The sequence below is a fragment of the Colius striatus genome, chromosome 9 (genome assembly GCF_028858725.1).
Source record: "Colius striatus isolate bColStr4 chromosome 9, bColStr4.1.hap1, whole genome shotgun sequence".
NCBI classification, from domain to species: Eukaryota; Metazoa; Chordata; class Aves; order Coliiformes; family Coliidae; genus Colius; species Colius striatus.
Window position 1 is genome coordinate 29,455,542 of NC_084767.1, and position 20,117 is coordinate 29,475,658.

The following is a 20,117-nucleotide window of genomic DNA, read 5'->3' on the forward strand; positions in this document are numbered from 1 at the left end:
AGCACACCAACATCTGTTTCCAAGCTCTAAGATAAGTTGATTTTTAAGCACATATTAAAACACATCGTCCTTTAAAAAACTCAAAACATGACAATAATCCAGCAAATTCTTCTCAACAGAAAAACTTTACTCTCTGCTCTGATTAGGTCCTGATTTTAAACAATTCCTAAACGCCTCTGAATCACTTAATGACACAACCCTACCCTGCTTTGGGTGATGGGGAAGGAACTTCTGTGGCCATCATACCCAGCAGCCACATGGCTTCAGGCACTGCCTTAACCCCACAAGCCTGCCCTTCCCAGCCCTTGGTGGGTGCAGTATGAGAAATCACCGCAGGAGTAGGTTGGCTTCAGCAATCCTACCTTGTCCCTACCTAGGGGCAAGGCCCCTTACCAGTAGGTAAGGGACAAGCAATTCAATGAGTTTCTGCAGCTCTTCACCTGAGGGGCAAGTTTGCAGCAAGAACCAGACCAAGGGGTTATGATGATTTAAAAAGATTTAAGTTAGCATCAGTGTGATTTGTAAGTAGTCTTCAGCTCTATTTGCAGGAAGTAACTCAGAGGAAGAGCTGTCTATGAGAATTTTAAGTTCATAAAGGGGAAAGATCTTACACCTGTTTTGCCATACTATGGCTGTCCTAACAGCTTTAGTAGAGCAATCTAATTTCTAGTGTTTGCCAACTGAAAGTTATTTATATTAGTTGGAAAATGTGTTACTTTGGAGGACCAGTTATTACTTATGACAGTAACATGTCTCCATTGCAGTCATCAGATTAGAATGTATTTCTTATTTCAGATATCATACCCATTTCAACCAGGACTGAAATCCTGATGGTTCTGTGAAAAATCCTATCTTTCCATCAGGAAATAAGTCAGATCTGGCAGGCTTCAATTTTTAAACCAAGTGCTTTTCTTCTGGAAACATAAGTAATGAGGCATAAATCTTAAGCTACATTAATGCATGAAATATTTTTTATTATGATTAAGCATTTAAATTCAACATGTGCTTGCAGTCAGATGTCCCTGATTCTATCTTGTTATGCTCTTAAAGAAAATCTGTAGAAACCTAGAGCTAAAGCACTAGAAGAGAAAGATACTTTGCAGGAGGTCTTAGAATTTGGGAGAGACACTTTATGTATTTCTGCCTACCTGCTTACTGGGAAGAGGCAAGATATAGTTCACCCTACACTGAGGGATTGCTGTTCCAGGATTAAGCCCAATAGAAAAAAAATCTTGGTGGTCCTGTCATCCCATCTGCTTTTTGTCTTGCAACAGCTTCAGCCCAGAGGCTGTCTCCTGGAAGCACTGTAACCCACACTGCTGCTTTGCCATCACAGCAGCCACTCCTGTTTGTAACATCTCCTTTCTAGAAGGTCACAGGTCATCATCTTTTCTTTTTTTTGGCCATAAGTTATACCTGCTAAAGCTATTCTTACCCAAAATTTGTCTTTCAGAGGAGATTCAGGAGAAACTGTGTGACCCTCTTTCAGTATACCCTTAGCCGTGGCCATCTATGGATTAAAGGTCAAAAGTTTTGTTGCTGAATCCAGATCCACTGAGAGCACAGTCAGTAAAAGATCCCTTGGAGGCACTGGGGATGTTCCAGTTTCAGTGGAGTCTTGTTAATGTTCTCATCATAACCCACATTTCAGTTTCATCCTCTTTGTAATAGTAACAAGGTACCTGAAAGAATCTGCTTGTTCCTTGATTCAGTTTCATAGCATCTGCAGTGCAGAGATTGCGATTCTTATCAGGTAATGGCCGAATTGGTATGAGAGCAGGAAACGCTTTTGACTTACTCTGAGTTTTTTGTTAGAACCGTACAGCATGTTCTTTAGAGGGCAGAGGCTCCTAATTTACAATGATGGCTTCTAAAACTGTCACAATCATCTGTCAGTGCTGTGTTTCTTTGTCACAGGGAAAACTAGTCTTTAACAAACATGTATAAATATTTTGCTGAAGTTTCTAGAACGTTAATGCTCTTTTGTTGTAGTTGGTTGGGTTGGGTTTGTATTGGATTTTTCACTGATTTGATAAAAGCCAAAAAGCAGTTCTCTGATGCTTTGTCAGACATGAACTTGCATAGTTTTTTTTCTGCACAAGCACTCCTAAATAAGGCTGCAGTCTTCCCTGAGGGATGGAGAGTAATAACTCAGTTGAGGAACTCTCTGATATTGACAATACAACAGATCACGATTATTATGAAATATTATTTAGAAAAAAACTTAAGCTGGAGCTAATAGAGATATGGCTTCTTAACTCTAACAGCAAAGAAATCAGTATGTTGAAAAAACTAACATGGAGGAAAAAGTTGACTTTTCCAATCTTGCTCAAAATGGAGTGTTGTCTGATACCGTAATACTTCTCCAGACCTTCTCCCAGCAAATAATAAAACATATAACACTGATAGCACAATAGATACATTAGCAATCAAACTCTCTGAGTTTTCTCCTATGTTGTGTAAATCTGTAAAGCATTTAAGTTTTAATCTTTTTACTACTCTGCTCAAGTCATCTTGAACACTGTCCAATTAATTGTTTCTACAACAGAACATGCTGTTTCTCACCTCTGATATTGTGTTCTTTCTTCTTTGTCTTGTGGAGAAAGCAGATTTCCTGAAGATATTGTCCAGCAATCACCTCACAATTTCAGAAGAAGATCTTTGCACCTAGTTTCTATTTGTGACCATACATGTACTGTCTTCACAATAGTTCTCACAGTCTCTATTTAATTGACTAGTAAGCATTACCTCTGATTTTAACACAAGCTAGATTTCTGAATAGCATGATAGCAGGTAAAATAGGCTGTCTAAACACATTCTACTCTTTAAGAAAAGGAATCTTAATCTCTGTACCCATCTATTAATCTTGCTTAAGAAGGCACCTTCCTGGATATTCTGAACTCTGCAAAATGTACATGAAATCACACACTTCAACAAAATCTTTACACTCCAAGGAAGCAAACTGTGATCCATTGGACACAATAATCTCAAATCAAAATGATGTATTTTTTCTAACATAAACATACAGTTTGGACAATTGTGTCTATGGCTCTACAGGGTTTTTTTTATTTCTCTTTCAACTATTGAACTGCTAATTTTGTTGTACACTATGTCAGGATTTTTTTAATGATAATGCAATCATTGTCTAATTCTAACATTTTTACCCTGTTTTCTCAGATATTTGCCTATGTAGAGGAAACTTTTTTTTCCCCCCTTGTCATTTCTACACTTCCACTGAGTTCTGCTTCTCCTTTTGTAATTGTTTTACTCTGTCTTCCTGGAACCCTATCTTTTTTATAAATATCCTCTCTCAGTGAGACCAACTGCCTAGCGAGCATTAAACCTTCACTGCCGTCTTAATTTCCTGAAAAAAACCCACAAAATTCCACAGATTATGAGAGTGTTTACAAGCCCAATAACTACTTTGCTCATCTCAGACAGGTACAGGAGAGAAAAGTAACCTAGGGGCTTTTACATTACCATAACGGAAAAAATAATACTTTTTGATCTTGACCCATCTTTAGACTCTCTACGTGCCTTCATAGAGAAACAAATCTTCCCAGTTCTCCATTTGCTTGCACTGTTTTGTAGACTTTGATTGCACTGTTTCTGGTTATAATGCTGTGGCATTTTCTTACATTTCTCTGTTGCTTTATGCAGTCTTCTACTGTATGTAGTACTCCTGGCACTCTACAGAGTCTTTTAAATATTAAAAACTTAGAGCTGAGTATTGGAGAGCTACAAGGCAGCTAATAGATCTGCTCTCATGCATACAGAGACAACCGAATCACCACTGAGCTACAGGTTAGTAGCTAAGCAGAAGAGGAGGGAAAAGATCTGCTGTGTGGAAGGAGGGTGCATGAGATGCACCTCAAGCTGCTTCACCAGCCTTTTAGAAGAGCAAACCTCCAGATAAAATGTAAACTCTTCTTCATAGTCATTCTAATATCGAGGTGCAGAAATCCAAAACTGATTCCTGTTCTAGGAGAACTTAAAATGTCGGTTCTTTGTCTTACACTTTAAGCATCTAGGATTGCTCAATATAAAGGGCTCTCTGCAAGAAGGCTATAATGGAGTGGGGAGGCCATGATCAAATGTGCACATTCAAATGTGTGCATTCAGAGTTGGGCTCCTCTATGAAACACAGAGGGAGTATGAGCACCTTTTCTTGATGATATTAGTATTACTTAGTTATATAGTATATAAAGTTAAACCCAGCCAATATATCAAAAAAACATAGCACTCTGATCAGTTCTGTCCTCTTTATCTCTTTCTGATCAAAATAAGATAAAATGTCAAACAGGAATAAGAGGAAAAGCCATTACTAATTTCCTTACAAAATATGTATTTGTCCTGGCCATGGCCAGGCTCTTTCTTACTGTGCTGAGGTCACGTTCAGGATGTCAGGGCAGAAGCCAGAGAGGGGACTGAGCATGGGGATTGAGTGTCAGGCTGTAGGCAGTGAGAAGTGACAGCAGGCATTGTTCATTTTCTGTATCCCTTGCCTGTCATTATAGCTGTTTATTCTTCATGTTATTCTATTAAATTGTCCTTACCTCAACCCACAAATCTCTACATTTTCCTCTTGATTCTTTTCCCCATCCTGCTGAGGTGAGGAGGAGTGAGTAACTGTGTGGTTTGCTTATTGTCACCTGGGTTTAAACCACCACAATCTTTAACATAAAGTTCAAAGATCACTAAAACTATTGAACTAGCAAAATAAGAATATTCTCAGCAACATTTGAATCTCAGTTCCTTGTTTGTCGTTTTTGCAGATAAATATTCCCAGAAAGAAAAGTTTGTTTATGATAACCCCAAGGTCCACTGAACAAATCTGAAAGATGTTTCACTTTTTCCTCCCACAGTAAGAGTGTATTCTTTCAAACGTGAAACTTAAAAGGAATCTAAAAGTAAAATACAGCATAAAAAGTGGTCAGTGTTAGACACTGTTTGAGTTGTATAAAATCTAAGACATGAAGCTGAAAAATTAGTTTTGAAAAACATCACAGCCCTATAGACTGAAGCTGTCACTTTTCATACGTGGCTGCTTTTTTGTTATCAGTGAGACATTAGAAAGGATAGTCTCCCATTCCACTGATAGCGTCCCTTGCATTTGGTGAGCTCTGCTTGGTCTCAAGTCTGTCATCAGCTATGTAATTACATACAAAGTCTGGTATTTTATATCTAGAGTTCCGTGGCACAGAGATAAAAGCATGACAGTGATGACACAGATACCTTCAGAACAAATGTTGCAAATCCAGATGAGCTGGTTAAAATCAAATTCTAAAACAATCCAAAAGTCTCTACAAATGTTCAAGGTAAACTACTGCATCAACTCTACTGATGTAAAGTTAGAGTAAGTGCCAAATTATGAGCAATGACTAACAGAATTTTACCTTTTAGATGATGTTTCAGTGAATAGTTGCCACACAACTGTTGTACTACTGTTCTTGAGAAATCAAGAGAGAAGGTGTCAGCAATTGGCAGCCCTGGGGTTTGTTCCTCACTGAGAGGACACGTCAGTTATGGAAAACAATAGCAATGGCCAACTCTTACGACTTCCATTTGAGTGCAGTCTCTGATATTACATTATTACAACTACTCTAAAATGGCTTTTCTATCATTTCTGATGCCGTTTGCAACAGAACTGCACTGTTGTAGTTAATATTTGCTTAATGCTACTTTAATTGACATTTTGCAAATTATCAGCTCATTCATATCAGTTGTATTTACATGAGGCTATTTTATATTGCCTGGATAAGAGGCAAAGAAGTTTAAAGCCAAAAAGTTCCTCCTTCCCTCCCCACTTTTTGTCTGCCTAAAAAGATTCTACAATACTTTGAGGAATGGTTCAACAGGGAAAGAGATGTAATATGCATGTATGCTATAAACATAGTCAATAAAAGTAAAAAAGCACGCCCAACCACTTGCATTACAAAGACTCCTCAGTTAATTATTGAGAGATCCTGAGGCATCAGTGAATCTCCAGCGATGGTTTTACAGAATATTATCTTAGACACCTCTCTAACTAAAGCTCTTTTTTTCAGTGCTAAGGCACTTGATTGAGGACACAGTGCACACTTCACCCAGAGACAGAGATGCAAAGAGATTCAAAAAAGAAAAAAACAAAAAAAGTATCCTTCAGAATGAAATACTCTTCTTCAAAAACTTTGGAAAACATTTTACTAAATGTAAATTATAAAACTCTGCTGATAAAGATCAGGATTAACAAAAACTTTAAAACATGCACCTATACTGCAAGTGTTATTTTGTGCATCTGGGTAAGTGTCCTGTAGATGTATGATCACAGCCACTGGATGTCTACTTTTGCAGGAATATCTTGGAGCAAGACGTTACACCTTGTATTATTCAGTGAAACTTCTCTAAAACTTCTCAAGGATTCCATATGATAAGCTAACTGCTGATTCACTTTCATAGAAGTTATTTTATGATAGAAAATAAGCAAACATAACATCTCTGTGAACTTGTCAACTTCCCTGTTTCCAGTCCCTGTCCAGCCTGTATGGACGTGCACATAGACAATCTGAAAAGATTCGCTTTCAGAAGAAAAGGAATGTAAATTTTTGCCTGCCTTGCTATAATGTAACTTCATGGCTTGGCCAGAAACTGTTTTCTATCAGGGATAACCTACATTGACACTTGGAAGGGGCTAAGTACTATTTTATTCTTTCTTGTGTAATAATTCTTTCTCTGGAGTCTCAAACAGTACTGGTTAGGTAGCGGTAATAAGATTGCTGGTGATTACTTCATACAAGTTGATGCCTATCTTATGAAAAAAGCCCTGTGTGCTAGTTTTTACAAGACCTTCGTATTCCTCTGTGTAAAGTACTTCAGGAAATGCATTGCAAAGGAGTTATTCAAATAGCAACAAAACAAGTAAAAATACTACTGGTTTTAATTTCCTGTAAATTAACTGATACGGGACACACTGGAAGGAATTCTACAAAAAGGAAACCACTTACATAGCGAGAAGCATGTATTTAATTAAATGCTTTGCAAAGATACATGAATAAAACTATGTGCATGACTTTCTTTAGGGATGGCCCCAGCTGTTTATTTTTCTTTTTGAAGGAGCAAACAAAAAATGTGGAGAACACAGATGCAAGAAAGAAACAGAAAAAAATCTAAGTTTATACCCACATACTTTACAAAATAAAGCATGTTAGTGGTACAAAACATTCTATATATTGTATGACCAACAAATAAATGCACTGTAACATTGTTCTCTCAAACACCATAAGCCTAACAGCTAAGCTCTGAAAATGACATAGACAGTAGGCATCTTTATTTCATCAGCCTTCTACAGAGTCATTTAGCACCATCACTTTTGTGTTGTTTTTGCCCTGCCTATCTCCTTTCTTGAAATAACACCAGAAGCATAGCACCTTTTAATATCTAAAATAAAAACAGGAATACCAAATGCATCCCAGCTTCCAGAGATGAGGTAGCTCATGCTAAGAAATGATGGAACTTTCTTGCCTTGACAGATCAAGGACAGTAAGTCAAACAACTGGTGATGCATGTTGGGATGTCAGCTAATGATAATGGATTTCTAAACTTTCTCTCTCTTTATTAGCAATTGGTCTGGTATACACGTGAATGATTTGCAACACACATAAATTGACACCATATATAAGGCGTCAGTATAATTTCATAAGTAATGGCTTCTTAGATGGGCAAGAATTGGAAAATCAACAAGTATTGGGTTTGAGATGTGTTTTGGATATTAAGGATAATTCAATGGAATTTCACAGATGCACTGTGAGAGGTAAAGTCTAGCCTTAAAATTTAAGGTATGGGACATCCCAATGGAAAATTCATATTTACCCCAGTAGTATTTTTACTTCATAAATTAATTATGGCTCCAGAATATTCTTCTGGGCAGAGTATTACATAGGAAAATGCAGCAAAGACAATGCCAAATTAAGACGATCTTGTCTGAAGAGGTTTTCTTCCACAAAATACAGATTTCTGCGAAGGGCAACCACAGGAAGATAAACTGGGGTAGAGGGATTGGGTATGAGTGAAATATGGCCAACGGTTCATAAAAGTGCTCTACTTTTCTGTTAAACAGTACGCATCCAAGCAAAAGAAATAATCCTTAGAGCTTTACATAGTCCCACATTAAAACTATCTATTTTAAATACTTGTAAATTTCAAAATAATTTGAAACAAAAGCAAGGATAGAGATGAATATCACTTTTAAAAGGTGGTCATCAATCCTCTTAAAATTGTACTGTTGTACTAAAATGTTGTTTTCAATCACCTAAAACAGAAGATTTGTAAGTAAAATAAATATTCAAAAGGAGGCTGGGCACTTAAAAAGAACCGTATGTACAATGCTGATCAGTATCAGCCATTACTTCAAGAGTCTCAGGATTAACTTCAATCAGTTTAAGTTCATGTGTTTAATTACTGCTGTTGCTGCGTAGTGTGTTACTTTGCCCCCTTCCTCTTACACAAAGCAAACTGGCCCAATTTCAATTCCAAATTCCTGGTCAGTACTGCCAATGTCCACTGGTGCAATATCTATGATAGGTAAACGTGCCACGTTCTGGGTTCTGTACTCAAAAACAGTCTTGCCCACGTTCCCATTACGTTTCTGGAGGGGAAGAAAAAAAAAAAAGAGAAAAAGGAGAATTTAGGTCAGAGCTCATATCAGAAACAGCCTGCATTCCAGCTGGTGAGTCAGTCACTGAATAGTTCAGCAGAATCTTCACTGAGCAACACACCTCTGCCTGCACTGCATCTTGTTTATTTTTAAATATATACATCTTACTTCTTTCTAGTAATGGACAGACCAATCAGATTAACACAGCAGGAGTTATCCCAAGTTGGACTGATTTTCCTTTGTGTTATGAAATTGTTCTCTAGAGCCTGCACACAAACTTGGGCGGTATTACTTCAAAGCACAAAGAGTGCTCTACTTTATTTCAAGGACAAAACCAATTTTAGAAATATTTTGCCACTATCTTGGACTTGGCTTGAGAATGCTATTGAACATGAAAAAAAAATTACTATTTTCTGGTTCTTATACTATTAAGAATTTTGGGGAAGAACATTTTCCTGGTTTCCAACTCAGTCATAGTAATGATGAGTTTCCTCCAGTGTATTGCTGCAATGATCTTAACCTCAAAATTTATTTGTCTGCCAGATGGGTATTTGAAGAGTTTGTGTGATTCCACACAGAGGTAAACAAATACTGGGGAATACAAAATGCCCAGATAGGTATCTCAGTATTCTCACTAATAAGCAGTAGCTTGTCAATAGCCTCTGACTTCTCCTACATGAAGTTGGAACTACAGGAAAATACCTATTTCATCAGTTACTTTTACAATTCAAGATAGAATTCTGCAGCATTTTTATTATTCCATTCTATGGATTTTTTCTACATCAAGGAAGAACTGAAAAACAAGACAAAAGTCCTTTTTCTCTGTTACAAATGACAAATCCTCCAAACTTACAGAACAGCTGTCATGAAGAACAGTGTATCTGAATCGGCTGTTTCCCTCTGCTTTGATCTCCAAGTCATTGGCCCCTTTCAGAATTACAGCTTTTTTCAGGTTCTTTGTCTGGTCATCCATGTACCCAACACTGTTTTTACAAAGGTAAGTGATATTTTGGGAAGCTTCCTTTGACAGGAGTCGCAGGAATGTCATCTGAGTGACAGCTGTGTCCCCATACACGAACTGTGAAGATAAAGAAATAGGTCAAGACAGATGACATGAAATTTCATTAAGAGTTTTTGAACTTTAGAAATATCCATCATTACCATAACCCTTTCCAGACAAGACTAGTAGGACTCTTATTATATGAAATCTAAGAATGGTTTTGTTTTGTATTTTGCTTCCAGTTGAAGACAAAAATGTAGAAAACCTGTAACAGAGATAATTTTGGAAAATTTGGACCATAAAGCTCTACAGGTAAACAACTCAAAGCCGGTTAGGCAGACGTGCAAAGTTTGAGAATGAATTCTGCCTTGTTTCAAAAAGCAATGTAGTAGGAGCTACACCTTACATATCAAGTAGTGCTTTAGAGCAATCTCAAAGTAGATAATAAACATCAACCAAGGGAAATCCTTTGAAAGTGTACCTACTACCTTGCAACTTTAGCAGCTTGTGGTTTATAGGCTTTGGATTGTATCTGGAAGCATCATTGTCAAAGTTTGACTACATAAAAAAACCTATAAATTTGTATTTGGACATTACCAACTAACACAGAATTAAAAAAAAAATATTACAATGTGCTACTGTTTCTATAAAACACAAGCAATTCTTCCACCAACTAAAAATTTGTTATCTTTGTTTAGCAATCCTGGACATATTTATTATTTTTAATCTATAAGGAGATCATAGTGTTCATTATGAAATCTGGCAGTGTTTTCAAAAATAAAATATTCTTTTATATTATTCCTGAAGATAGTTTCTTCCTCCAAAGAACATCTTACAAAAACCCCGTGTGTAGCTCTGCAAGCAGCTAAACATCAACTGTGACATCTTGTGTCATGGAAAGTTCAATTCAATAATAAACGAAAGCATCTCAATAAGTCCAATCAGTCACAGCTGTTCTCAATCATTGAAGTTCCAAACTACCATCAGCAATCCAACTGATTACAACAATATTATTTTTACATACTAAATACTTATTTTTTAAAGATATTTCATTAATTCTTATGCAATCATAATTGAAAATCTTTTCTGTGCTTTTGATTTGACTAATTAGGAATAAAAATAGGAAAAGCTTTTTAATTAATTATATACTTTGTTTAACATCAACCTGTTATTTGACAGCATCATTAAGTCTACCTTTCGAAGGTACCACAGACGGAAAACCCGACAGAAAGCAGAATCTGCTCAGAAGAGCAGATGAAGTTCAAAACCAGAAGGAAACAAGTTTCAGAGAAGCTGATTCTTGACATGAAATATATTTCATTACCTGTGATCCTCTGTTCATATCAAGGCCATACCAAATAGGCTTCATGTCAGATGACCTGCTGGCCCACCATGTTTTACGTGGTATCGTAGATGGGTTTGCAGAAACACAGGTCTCTCCAGTTTCCATGTTGCAATACACTTTTATAGCGTCTTCAACACATCCCTGGTTAGGATCAATCCAGTATTCTCCTACAAAGAACATAAAATGGGAGTCTATAACACTACTAAGATTCATAACTGATGAGATATAAGAAAAAGTATGTCATGATAGCATAAAATACAAAGAAAACAGGTATTTGTTTCACATAACCCAAAGTACGTTTCGATGTGTGCGTCGGGTATACACTATCAGGTTAATTCAAGATACAAGCTGATCAGCATTTCAAATGTTTCAAAACTGGGGAATGTAGACTTGAAAATTGTTTAAGGTTAAGGTGGTTTAAATCCATTGCAAAGCTCCTGGACACTCCAAGTGCATAAAGAGCACACTGGCTGGAAAGAGCAAATGGCTGGAAAACAGTTTTCCATACATATGAGAAACTGATGCCAGCCTTTCCTCATGTTGATGTTGGAGACAAAGTTTCAGGAAACAAGAAAAAGCTGGTAAGGCCTGACAGAAATTACCTCTACTTTCCAGCCTGTTTTGATTTATCACTGCTAATCCATATAAATCAAGGGAAGTCCCAACAGCATGTTAGTGCATTGCTGCTCTGGAGCAGCAGCAGACTGTTCTGGACAGAAAGACATGGATTATCAGCCCACTGGTAATGTTTTGAGCTAACAGCAATTAAGCAAATATTCACAACTGGAGCATCAAACTAGCTCTGTCTAGTGGCACTGCATGGTGAAAATACTTTCATTAGCAGTGTTCCGTAGAAGTATAAAATATTTCAGATTTTAAAATACATCTGAATTAATGCTGAATAAATAAACATAGGGTACATGAGAGTATATACTTCATTGGTAAGAGGAAGTTTTCAAGCTCCTAGCGAGAATCTCATTTTAGATCATCAAAATCTGCATTAACATATTTTTCCCAATGACCAAGTATCGACTGAAAAATAAGACAGAATCATATAGCACATACAGGAGATGGTGTTTATACGCACCACTCCTCTTGGATGGGTGGCACAGCTTCAGGTCATCACAAGTCCGTGCTGGGTGTTTCTTTGACCCATCTGGGCTGCGCATAGTCTCAATCTGGCTGCTCAGTGACTTCAGTGTGGCATGGACTCCTGGGTCTGTTTTATTATGGTCATCTGGGGCTGCTTCGTCTTCAGTAAACTCTGGTAAGGGATCTGCCATAGCATCATCATAGTGTCCCATGATGTCACCAATGGCAGCACTGAGATGGCCTGGAGGTCCTGGAGGGCCAGGAGGGCCAGGATCACCTGGTGGACCCTAAGGTTTAAAAAAAAAAAAAAAAAAGGCAATAGAGGCATAGCAGAGTGAATACTATGCAAAATTACAGCAAAGCCAGCCACTAAAAAGTGAAAACTTCACAGCCAGTCACCCTAATACACAAGGAAAACTCAGATATAAATGAACAAGTCACATTTCCAGGAGCAGTGCTAAGCAATTAGAACTGATTGTGAAGTATTTTCTCTCCTTCAAACCTTCTCTGCCTGTCTTAACACCTTGCTCAACTTTTTCTTCCTCCTGATTTCAGACTTAACAGCTGGAAAATGTCATCAAGGAATGGCTTCCTCATTCCATTTTTTTAAGCCATCTGTCCTTGTTCTAATCCCTACCTTCTAACTATTTCTTAACATTCCCAACCGCTGTGGTTTGTAATCTAAAATCAGCTTCAACTGAGTCTCTTCAGGAACGTTTCTAATTAGTAAAGCCTGGACAGAAAATTTGTCACTGGAAATACCTTTACATTTATCCTGCACAGTGGTGAGCTGTATGCAAGACAGACCCTCCAACATCCTTACTTGGCAGAGCAGGTCTTTTCCTGACCAATTATGTCTTCCTGAAAGACAAGCTGTGATGTCTTTCTCTCAACCTGAACCGTGACACTTGGGGAGGTAACTGAGTCTTGAAACAGAATACATCTGTTAATAAACATATCTCCATTCACAAGCTCTGTCAGCTATTTTTTGGCAGCAGAAAGCCTGTAATATACCTTCATTGTAAGTATGATGCTGTGGGCCATCAGATGGTATATCAGAACGTGGCATTTCCTTTGACAGTAATTACTTCAGAATTCATCCCTAGCCCTTCAAATGTGTACAAGACCACACACATCCAAACAAGTACATGCTGTATCTGACAAATTAATTCTTAACTTTTACTTCTTGCTTGGTGATTCCAATTTATAGTTGCAGCAAGCCACCACAGAAAGCAAAACTGAAGTTACTGGTATGTGGTATTTCTTGTACTGTCTCATTACACAAATGAAGGATCTGGATACACATCATGCACTCCAGCAGCCCATGACAGATACAGGAAACACCACATCTTACAAGACAGAACAACATCAGAATCTGCCTTCTCTGTCTTCCTTATTATTTTATTACACTTTTTTCCCTTCTTCTCCAAAATAAGCAATGCCAGTCTTTTAATTCTTCATGTGATAATCCAGATCATCCTGTTCTCAAATCCCTCTCATTTTCAAACCATCTTCCTTGGGACAGTGTAACTTAGGCTTTATGACTCAGGGTATCATGAACAGGTAAATGCAAAATATACCTGGAACCTTTAGCAAAGTTTTAAGACTTCTTCCAACATAGTCAAATTACTTTTCATTAGTGGCAAATCAGGTCATGGTTGACGTCTGTAAACCTCAGATCAGGCTGAAGGTCAGCTGAGCTCAATGTCAGAGTTTGCGCTGTTCATTTGGACTGAAGGTTTTCCTTAACACAAGGCACGATGGAGTATGCTGCTGGCAGCCAGTCACATGGCTGTTCTAATTGAGTGCTGTCTTTATGGGACTAACGACTTTAAAGTACTGATGGTTCCAGCTACATTAGCTGACCTATGGTTAATTCAACAGGATCCAGTGAGCTAACTGCAAAATTAGTCTCAGGTTGGCCTATGGAGAACACAGGTGGATGAAACTGGGATTGTCACAGATCCAGAAGATGAAAACAAAGTAAGAAATTAGCCCTTTTCATACAGTTACCCTGGATATTTGTTGGACAAACTGTTTCAAATCTCATCATTTGTCTTAAGCTCATGAATGTTTCAGAAAGTGATGCAATGGACTGTAAAAACACCTCATTAGTTGAAGGTAACCTTTTCCCTCCATATTCTTATCAACTTACCTCAGGTCCAGCTTCTCCTACACTCCCTCTAACACCAGGAGGCCCAATTGGCCCAAGTGGACCAGGGCTTCCATCTTTGCCAGAAGGACCAACTGGACCTGGAGGACCCTAGAAAACATAAAGGAAATGACTGTATTTTAGTATTTAATAACAAAGTTATATAAAACAGCCCTTTGCAAGCAATATCCTTTCAGGAAGAAGTTCAATTATTTGTGTCTTTTATCAAACTTTTAAAAGTCACACTTTTTCTTCTCCTCTAAAAGTAAGAAGGCAATTTCAATGCTGTTCTTCTGAGGTCAGGCATCTCAGCCAACACACCTTGGATAAACAGTATACTTTTTTTCTCTAATCCATTTAACTTGATTCATTTCAAGTTTCTACACAGACTGGAGTGGCTTCTGTACACCCACATATATATAGACACTGAAAGATACACTGTCACTTGATAACATCTGAGGAAGTCATATTTCTGCTTTACCTTTAGATGAATGACATACATGGGGTATGAAAGATAGAGTAGCAATGAGCACAGCTGGCCTATATACAGTTTTGCATCAGCTGCAGCAGAAGTGTCTGTATGAAGAGACTGTAGCCCTGTTGTTACTCTGAAATGACTTTTTAATTAGCTATAAACTACAATTATGTCAAAGCTTTACTATATTAAACCAGGTAATACCTCTTGGCAAAAGATAGTAGGATAATGACACATGATACTGAAGTCAATAAGAGACAGTGAAAATAAACATGAAACAGAAAAAAATCTGATTGTGGAAAAAAAACAGGCATGAAAAACCCTAAACCTGAAACATTATACTCACCCGAGGACCAAATGGGCCTGGAATACCAGGACTGCCCTGTTCACCAACAGAACCCTAAACAGAAGAAATTATTGCATCATTTTGACACATAAATTATATTTCTTTAGTTTTAAAGGATCAGTGTATGACCCACACAATTCTGTATTAATAGAATTATAACACACTTAAATAAGGGGCAGCATCTTTTGCTCTTATCATTCTTTTTCATTCTATTGCTCTCTCTTGTCACAGAGTAAATACCGTAAGCACGATTTAGATTAATAGTATTTACTGGTGCTTGTCTACATAGAAAATAGCCATTTCTGCAGAAAATTCTTGCTATCATGACATTTAGAGTCAGACTGGCTTACAAAAGATTAACTGAGAGTATTATTATGAAGTGGAAAGATGCTTTGCGTGTTGGGAATTTTTTTGTCAATTTCTTTCCTTCATGTTGAAACTTCCAGCTCTTGCACAAGATTAATGAGCAAATGTTAAGAAAAGAAAGATTCCATACTATTTCCATTCAATTGCTATTGAAATCATGAAGTTCTTGCAAATATCAGTGAAAGACACTACCACTGTCCTCATGTGATTTTGTTTGATTCCTTGAGTGTAAAGGGTTCAAATGCTGGCAAAAAGGACTTCACACTAATGTGCTTATCTAAAACTATCAACTCCTGGTTTTGACTTATGCCAATAGGTCACAGACAGTCAGTGTTTGGTCACTGCAGGACTGGCACAAATAGAACAAGAGGACAACTTGCAAAGCACAAGTACACTTCATCATGGAATAGTATTGTAAAATTTCATTAAAAGTTTTAGCAAATACAGAGAGCCATTCACAAACACTTTGTGGGGAAAAAAAAAGATCCTCATGTTTACTTTTTTTTCCATTTGACATAACTATTTCCTGATACACTATTTAACTATCAAGGAAATAAAATCATAGTAAAATCAGAACAACTTACTGGAGGACCTGGAAGACCTTGAAGCCCAGTGAAACCTCTGTGTCCTTTCTGGCCCCTGTCACCTCGATCTCCATTGTCACCTTTGTCACCACGAGGTCCTTGGGGACCCTGTAAATATCAGTGATGAAATGTAAAATTCTCAACTGGATAAACAACCTAACCTCATTAGCTTTCAAACACTGCATTCAGACTTTCTTCACCAGAAAGAAGGTGATGTTCAGGCAGGTCCAAGAATCTTAATCTTTTTACCAAAGAATAAGTAATTTAAGTTGCAGAAACAGAAACATTAATTTACACTAACTACAGAAAACTATGTTGTGCTTAATTATAGTTGTGATAAATTTAGTCTATGTAGCTTCATAATACAGTCAAAACCCTCCTGTAAGAATGATACTAAATTTTTAAGATTGACAAATTTATTTGCCACACTGAATATGGCAAATTATTTTCATAGGCAAGCTTCTGCAGGAGGGTTGGACTAGATGATCTCTAAAGGTCCCTTCCAACCCCTACCATTCTATGATTCTATGATTGTGGATCTCTCACAGACTCCCAGTGATAAAATGCATTTTAAGAATTAAATCCTCCACATCCTATTTTTACTTCTCGCAGCTCCTTTCACCTTCATCATGATTAATAATAAAACTGAAGCTACATTCCCAAACTACAGACAATGTTTGGGCTCCCCAGTACAAATAGATTAGGTCTATTTCCATCACAACTTCATTCTTGGTAGTTTTGATAGTTTCAAACTTTTTATACTAATTCAAGCATTAGAAAAATAATTGGAAAACAAATTTCTTCTGCTTTCAATTCTATATTTCTCAGCCCAAACTGCATGCTAAATTTCTCAATGCCAGATTCCAAATAGTTTATCAATGGCATCATTATCACTCAAAAAACTTTTCGTATAAGACATCTGCTTAGGGACACAACAACATTCTTTTGAATTTCCCAAGTTTGCAATTATTTTTTTGTTCCAAATGTGGATTATAAAATAGTTATGTAACAAAAAAGGGATGGGGTTTGTTTGTTTTTCCATTTGGACTGAAGTCAGAATCTCATGAGTTGAACTAAGGCAGTTTCATGGGAACAGGTGATTTTGTTCTATTTCTGCCATTTTAATCTAAAAATCTGCCTTTTTGCTCAATATTCATTTCTTTACCCTGATTTGAATTGTCAAACACAAACTCCAGCCATTTGCTAACCCAGGTCTTACCATCATCTGTACAGCATTACATTTCAAATAAATAGGTTTCCAAAGCATTTGTTATTTCTTTGCAAAGATTTTTTTTTTTTATGTAGAAATCCTAGTGTATTGAAACAGATTTGTACAGCTTTGCAGCTCAGAGACCGCTTATATACACTTGCAATTAGAAGCTGAAGCCCTGTTCAACATTCTAATTTCAGCTCAGTTTCTCATATACTTTCCTATAAAAAAAAAAAAAAATCTCTGATAAAATCACAGTAATCATGGAGAACTTACAGGCAAGCCTCTTTTTCCTGCACGACCTGGGGGACCCATTGGACCTCGAGAACCCTACAGAGATTGCACACAGAAGATATATGGAACAATGCACAAAATCACACACAATCAGATTTTTTTTTTATAACAAAGTATTAAAAAAGAAATAAAACTCTTACTTACTGTTTCACCTCTTTGACCTGCATCTCCTGGAGGGCCAACAGGACCTGGAGTTCCTGGACCCCCTGGAGAACCTGGTAAGCCTGCAGGGCCAGGTTCACCACGATCACCCTGAAACACATAATCTCAACATTATTTATTGAAAGAGGTCTGGACTAGACCAAAGAAAGAGTACTGTAGCAGTGTTAAGCTATTTTCTAACTATTACAGTCTACAAAGACATTCCTTCTGTAAGAACACAAGTCTGAGTTTGGAGAGGCAAGTGTTCTTTAGCCTTTGGTCAGGTTTCCTTGACCTCAACTTTGGGAAGTACTATTTATTCAAAGCTGTGATACATTTTCAGAAGAAGTTCTCCATTCAAGTTAACTGAATGAAGAAAGTCTACAGTAAGTCAATAATAAAATGGAGATTTCCACAAGTGGCTCAAGAAAACAACATATTCTTACACGTTCTCCAACAGCTCCATCTCGTCCAGGAGTACCATCATTACCAGCAGGTCCCTAGAGTTATGGAATAAAAATAGGACTATTGATTAGCTCTGTAATCTTTCATTTCTACAAGAAGAACTAGAAAGTTGTTCTTCACCTTTAACTTCAAGTTGAAGAGAATAACCGCTAGACAGAGGAGAGAAAGGGCTGTAAGTAATACTTACTTCTGGACCAGCTTCACCTACAGGTCCAGTGGCACCTGATTGGCCAATAGGTCCTGGGGGACCTTTATCACCAGGTGGCCCGGTGGGACCTTGTTTTCCTGGTGTACCCTAAAAAAAGATGAGAAATATTGTATCAAAATTTTACTCACAAAACAAAGAAGGCATAAAAAACCTGCTGCCTTCAAAACACTACTCATTAATCCAATGTGAAATACCATAAACATTTGTTACTTCGAAAAACTGAAAACTAATGAAAGTGGTCTGGTAGATTTTGAATATATTTTTAATATATTGTGTATTTTTAAGCAGTTTAATTGTGTTAGTTGCTTTTGCATAGGCTTTTATCAACTAGAAGTTGCACTTGAAGGTAGTCTATCTAGTTGCAACTCTAAGCTCACACTCCCCTGATGTATCATAGAATCACGGAATGGTTGGTAGGGACCTCTAAAGATCATCTAGTCCAACCTCCTGCTAAAGTAGGTCCACTTTGATCAAGTCACATAGAAATGCATCCAGGTGGGTTTGAAAATCCCCAGAGAAGGAGACTCTACACCCTCCCTGGGCAGCCTGTGGCAGGGCTCCCTCACCCCTATAGTAAAATAGCTTTTCCTTATGTTTAAGTAGAACTTTTTGCATTCCAGCATTTGTCCATTACCCCTTGTTCTGCCACTTGATACAACAGAAAAATCTGTCACTCCATCCTCTTGACATGCAGCTTTTAAATACTTGTAAGTATTAATGAGATCTCCCCTCAGTCTTCTCTATCAAAACATATCAGTATGCCTGATGGTATTATCTGCAATAGGTAAGGTCATTCTGACTCTGGAAAAAACATAATGCAGTTTGAAGAAAGTAACATGATGTTATGGTTTAGTGAGGAGCCACTTTTGCTTGGTAACAGGGGGAGCAGGTTGCAATGAAGACCCGGTAAAGAGTATCTGGACTCTCTCCCAGCTCTTGGGTTCAGACCCACCTCTGGCCCAGCTGGGCCAATCTGGCACCTCTGTCATCACTATTTAAGGACAGGAATTTGAAGTGCTAGGTCGGAAGTATAAGAGTGGTACAAATTGAAGGCAACCCCGCGGACCCTACAGTCAGAAGGAGGAAGGAAGGAGAAGTGCCAGATCAGAGACCCCTCTGCAACCCACGATGAGAACGCAGCTGTCCCCCTGCAACCCATGGAGCCAATGGCAGGACTGAGAGCCACCAGCAGCTCCGGGTGAGTGCACCCAGACAGCCAAGAGACTGTGAGGAGGTAGCCATGGCACAGGCTGTGCTGGAGAGCCTGCGGGCCGCAGAGCAGACCCACATGAGAAGGGGAGAGGAGCTGCAGTCTGAAACCCCCATTCCCTGCCCCCCTGAGCCATTCAGCGGGGGAGAGGGAGCAGATAAAGACACCGGGATTGGGGCTCTAAGCCTGGGAAGAGGGGACAGGTGGGGAGAAGGTGGTCTTAAAGGGCTGGTTGTACTCTTCATCATTGTACCACTCTTGTGTTGTTTTGTGTTGGTTATGGAGTTTTATGGTTATGCTTTAGTTGGTGTTGGATTAAATTATTTTCTGTTTTCTTCCTCAAGCTGAGTAGCCTGATCTGTTTTGTCCTGGATCATAAGCAGCAATTAAGCTTTCCCTGCCCTTTGGCAATTCTCAGGTCTTTGGTACTTGAGGCTAACCATGGTAACCGGGACACATGACTTTTTAAATATTTTTTTTCTGTCTCAACACCAACAAGTCTTGTTAACCTGGAATAATTTCTGGCCAACTTTAACTATAGATTGACTTTATGGATCCAGTGGTAATGGCAGATCCTCCATACAATCCCTTTTACTC

General features: G+C 37.9%; 1 protein-coding gene across 1 annotated transcript in view; it reads right to left on the reverse strand.

Annotated features, from left to right (window-relative positions):
- Positions 1 to 6,979: 6,979 nt before the first annotated feature.
- Positions 6,980 to 20,117, reverse strand: part of COL5A2 (collagen type V alpha 2 chain) — a 110,799-nt gene continuing 97,661 nt past the window's right edge. Inside the window, exons 44-54 of the mRNA XM_062002455.1 lie at positions 18,290 to 18,397; positions 18,084 to 18,137; positions 17,641 to 17,748; positions 17,479 to 17,532; positions 15,993 to 16,100; positions 15,043 to 15,096; positions 14,225 to 14,332; positions 12,065 to 12,356; positions 10,957 to 11,144; positions 9,486 to 9,710; positions 6,980 to 8,623 (exon numbers count right to left, since the gene is read on the reverse strand). Of these exons, the coding sequence (XP_061858439.1) occupies positions 8,477 to 8,623; positions 9,486 to 9,710; positions 10,957 to 11,144; positions 12,065 to 12,356; positions 14,225 to 14,332; positions 15,043 to 15,096; positions 15,993 to 16,100; positions 17,479 to 17,532; positions 17,641 to 17,748; positions 18,084 to 18,137; positions 18,290 to 18,397 (1,446 nt within the window). The 3' untranslated portion in view covers positions 6,980 to 8,476. The remainder of the gene's footprint in view (positions 8,624 to 9,485; positions 9,711 to 10,956; positions 11,145 to 12,064; positions 12,357 to 14,224; positions 14,333 to 15,042; positions 15,097 to 15,992; positions 16,101 to 17,478; positions 17,533 to 17,640; positions 17,749 to 18,083; positions 18,138 to 18,289; positions 18,398 to 20,117) is intronic.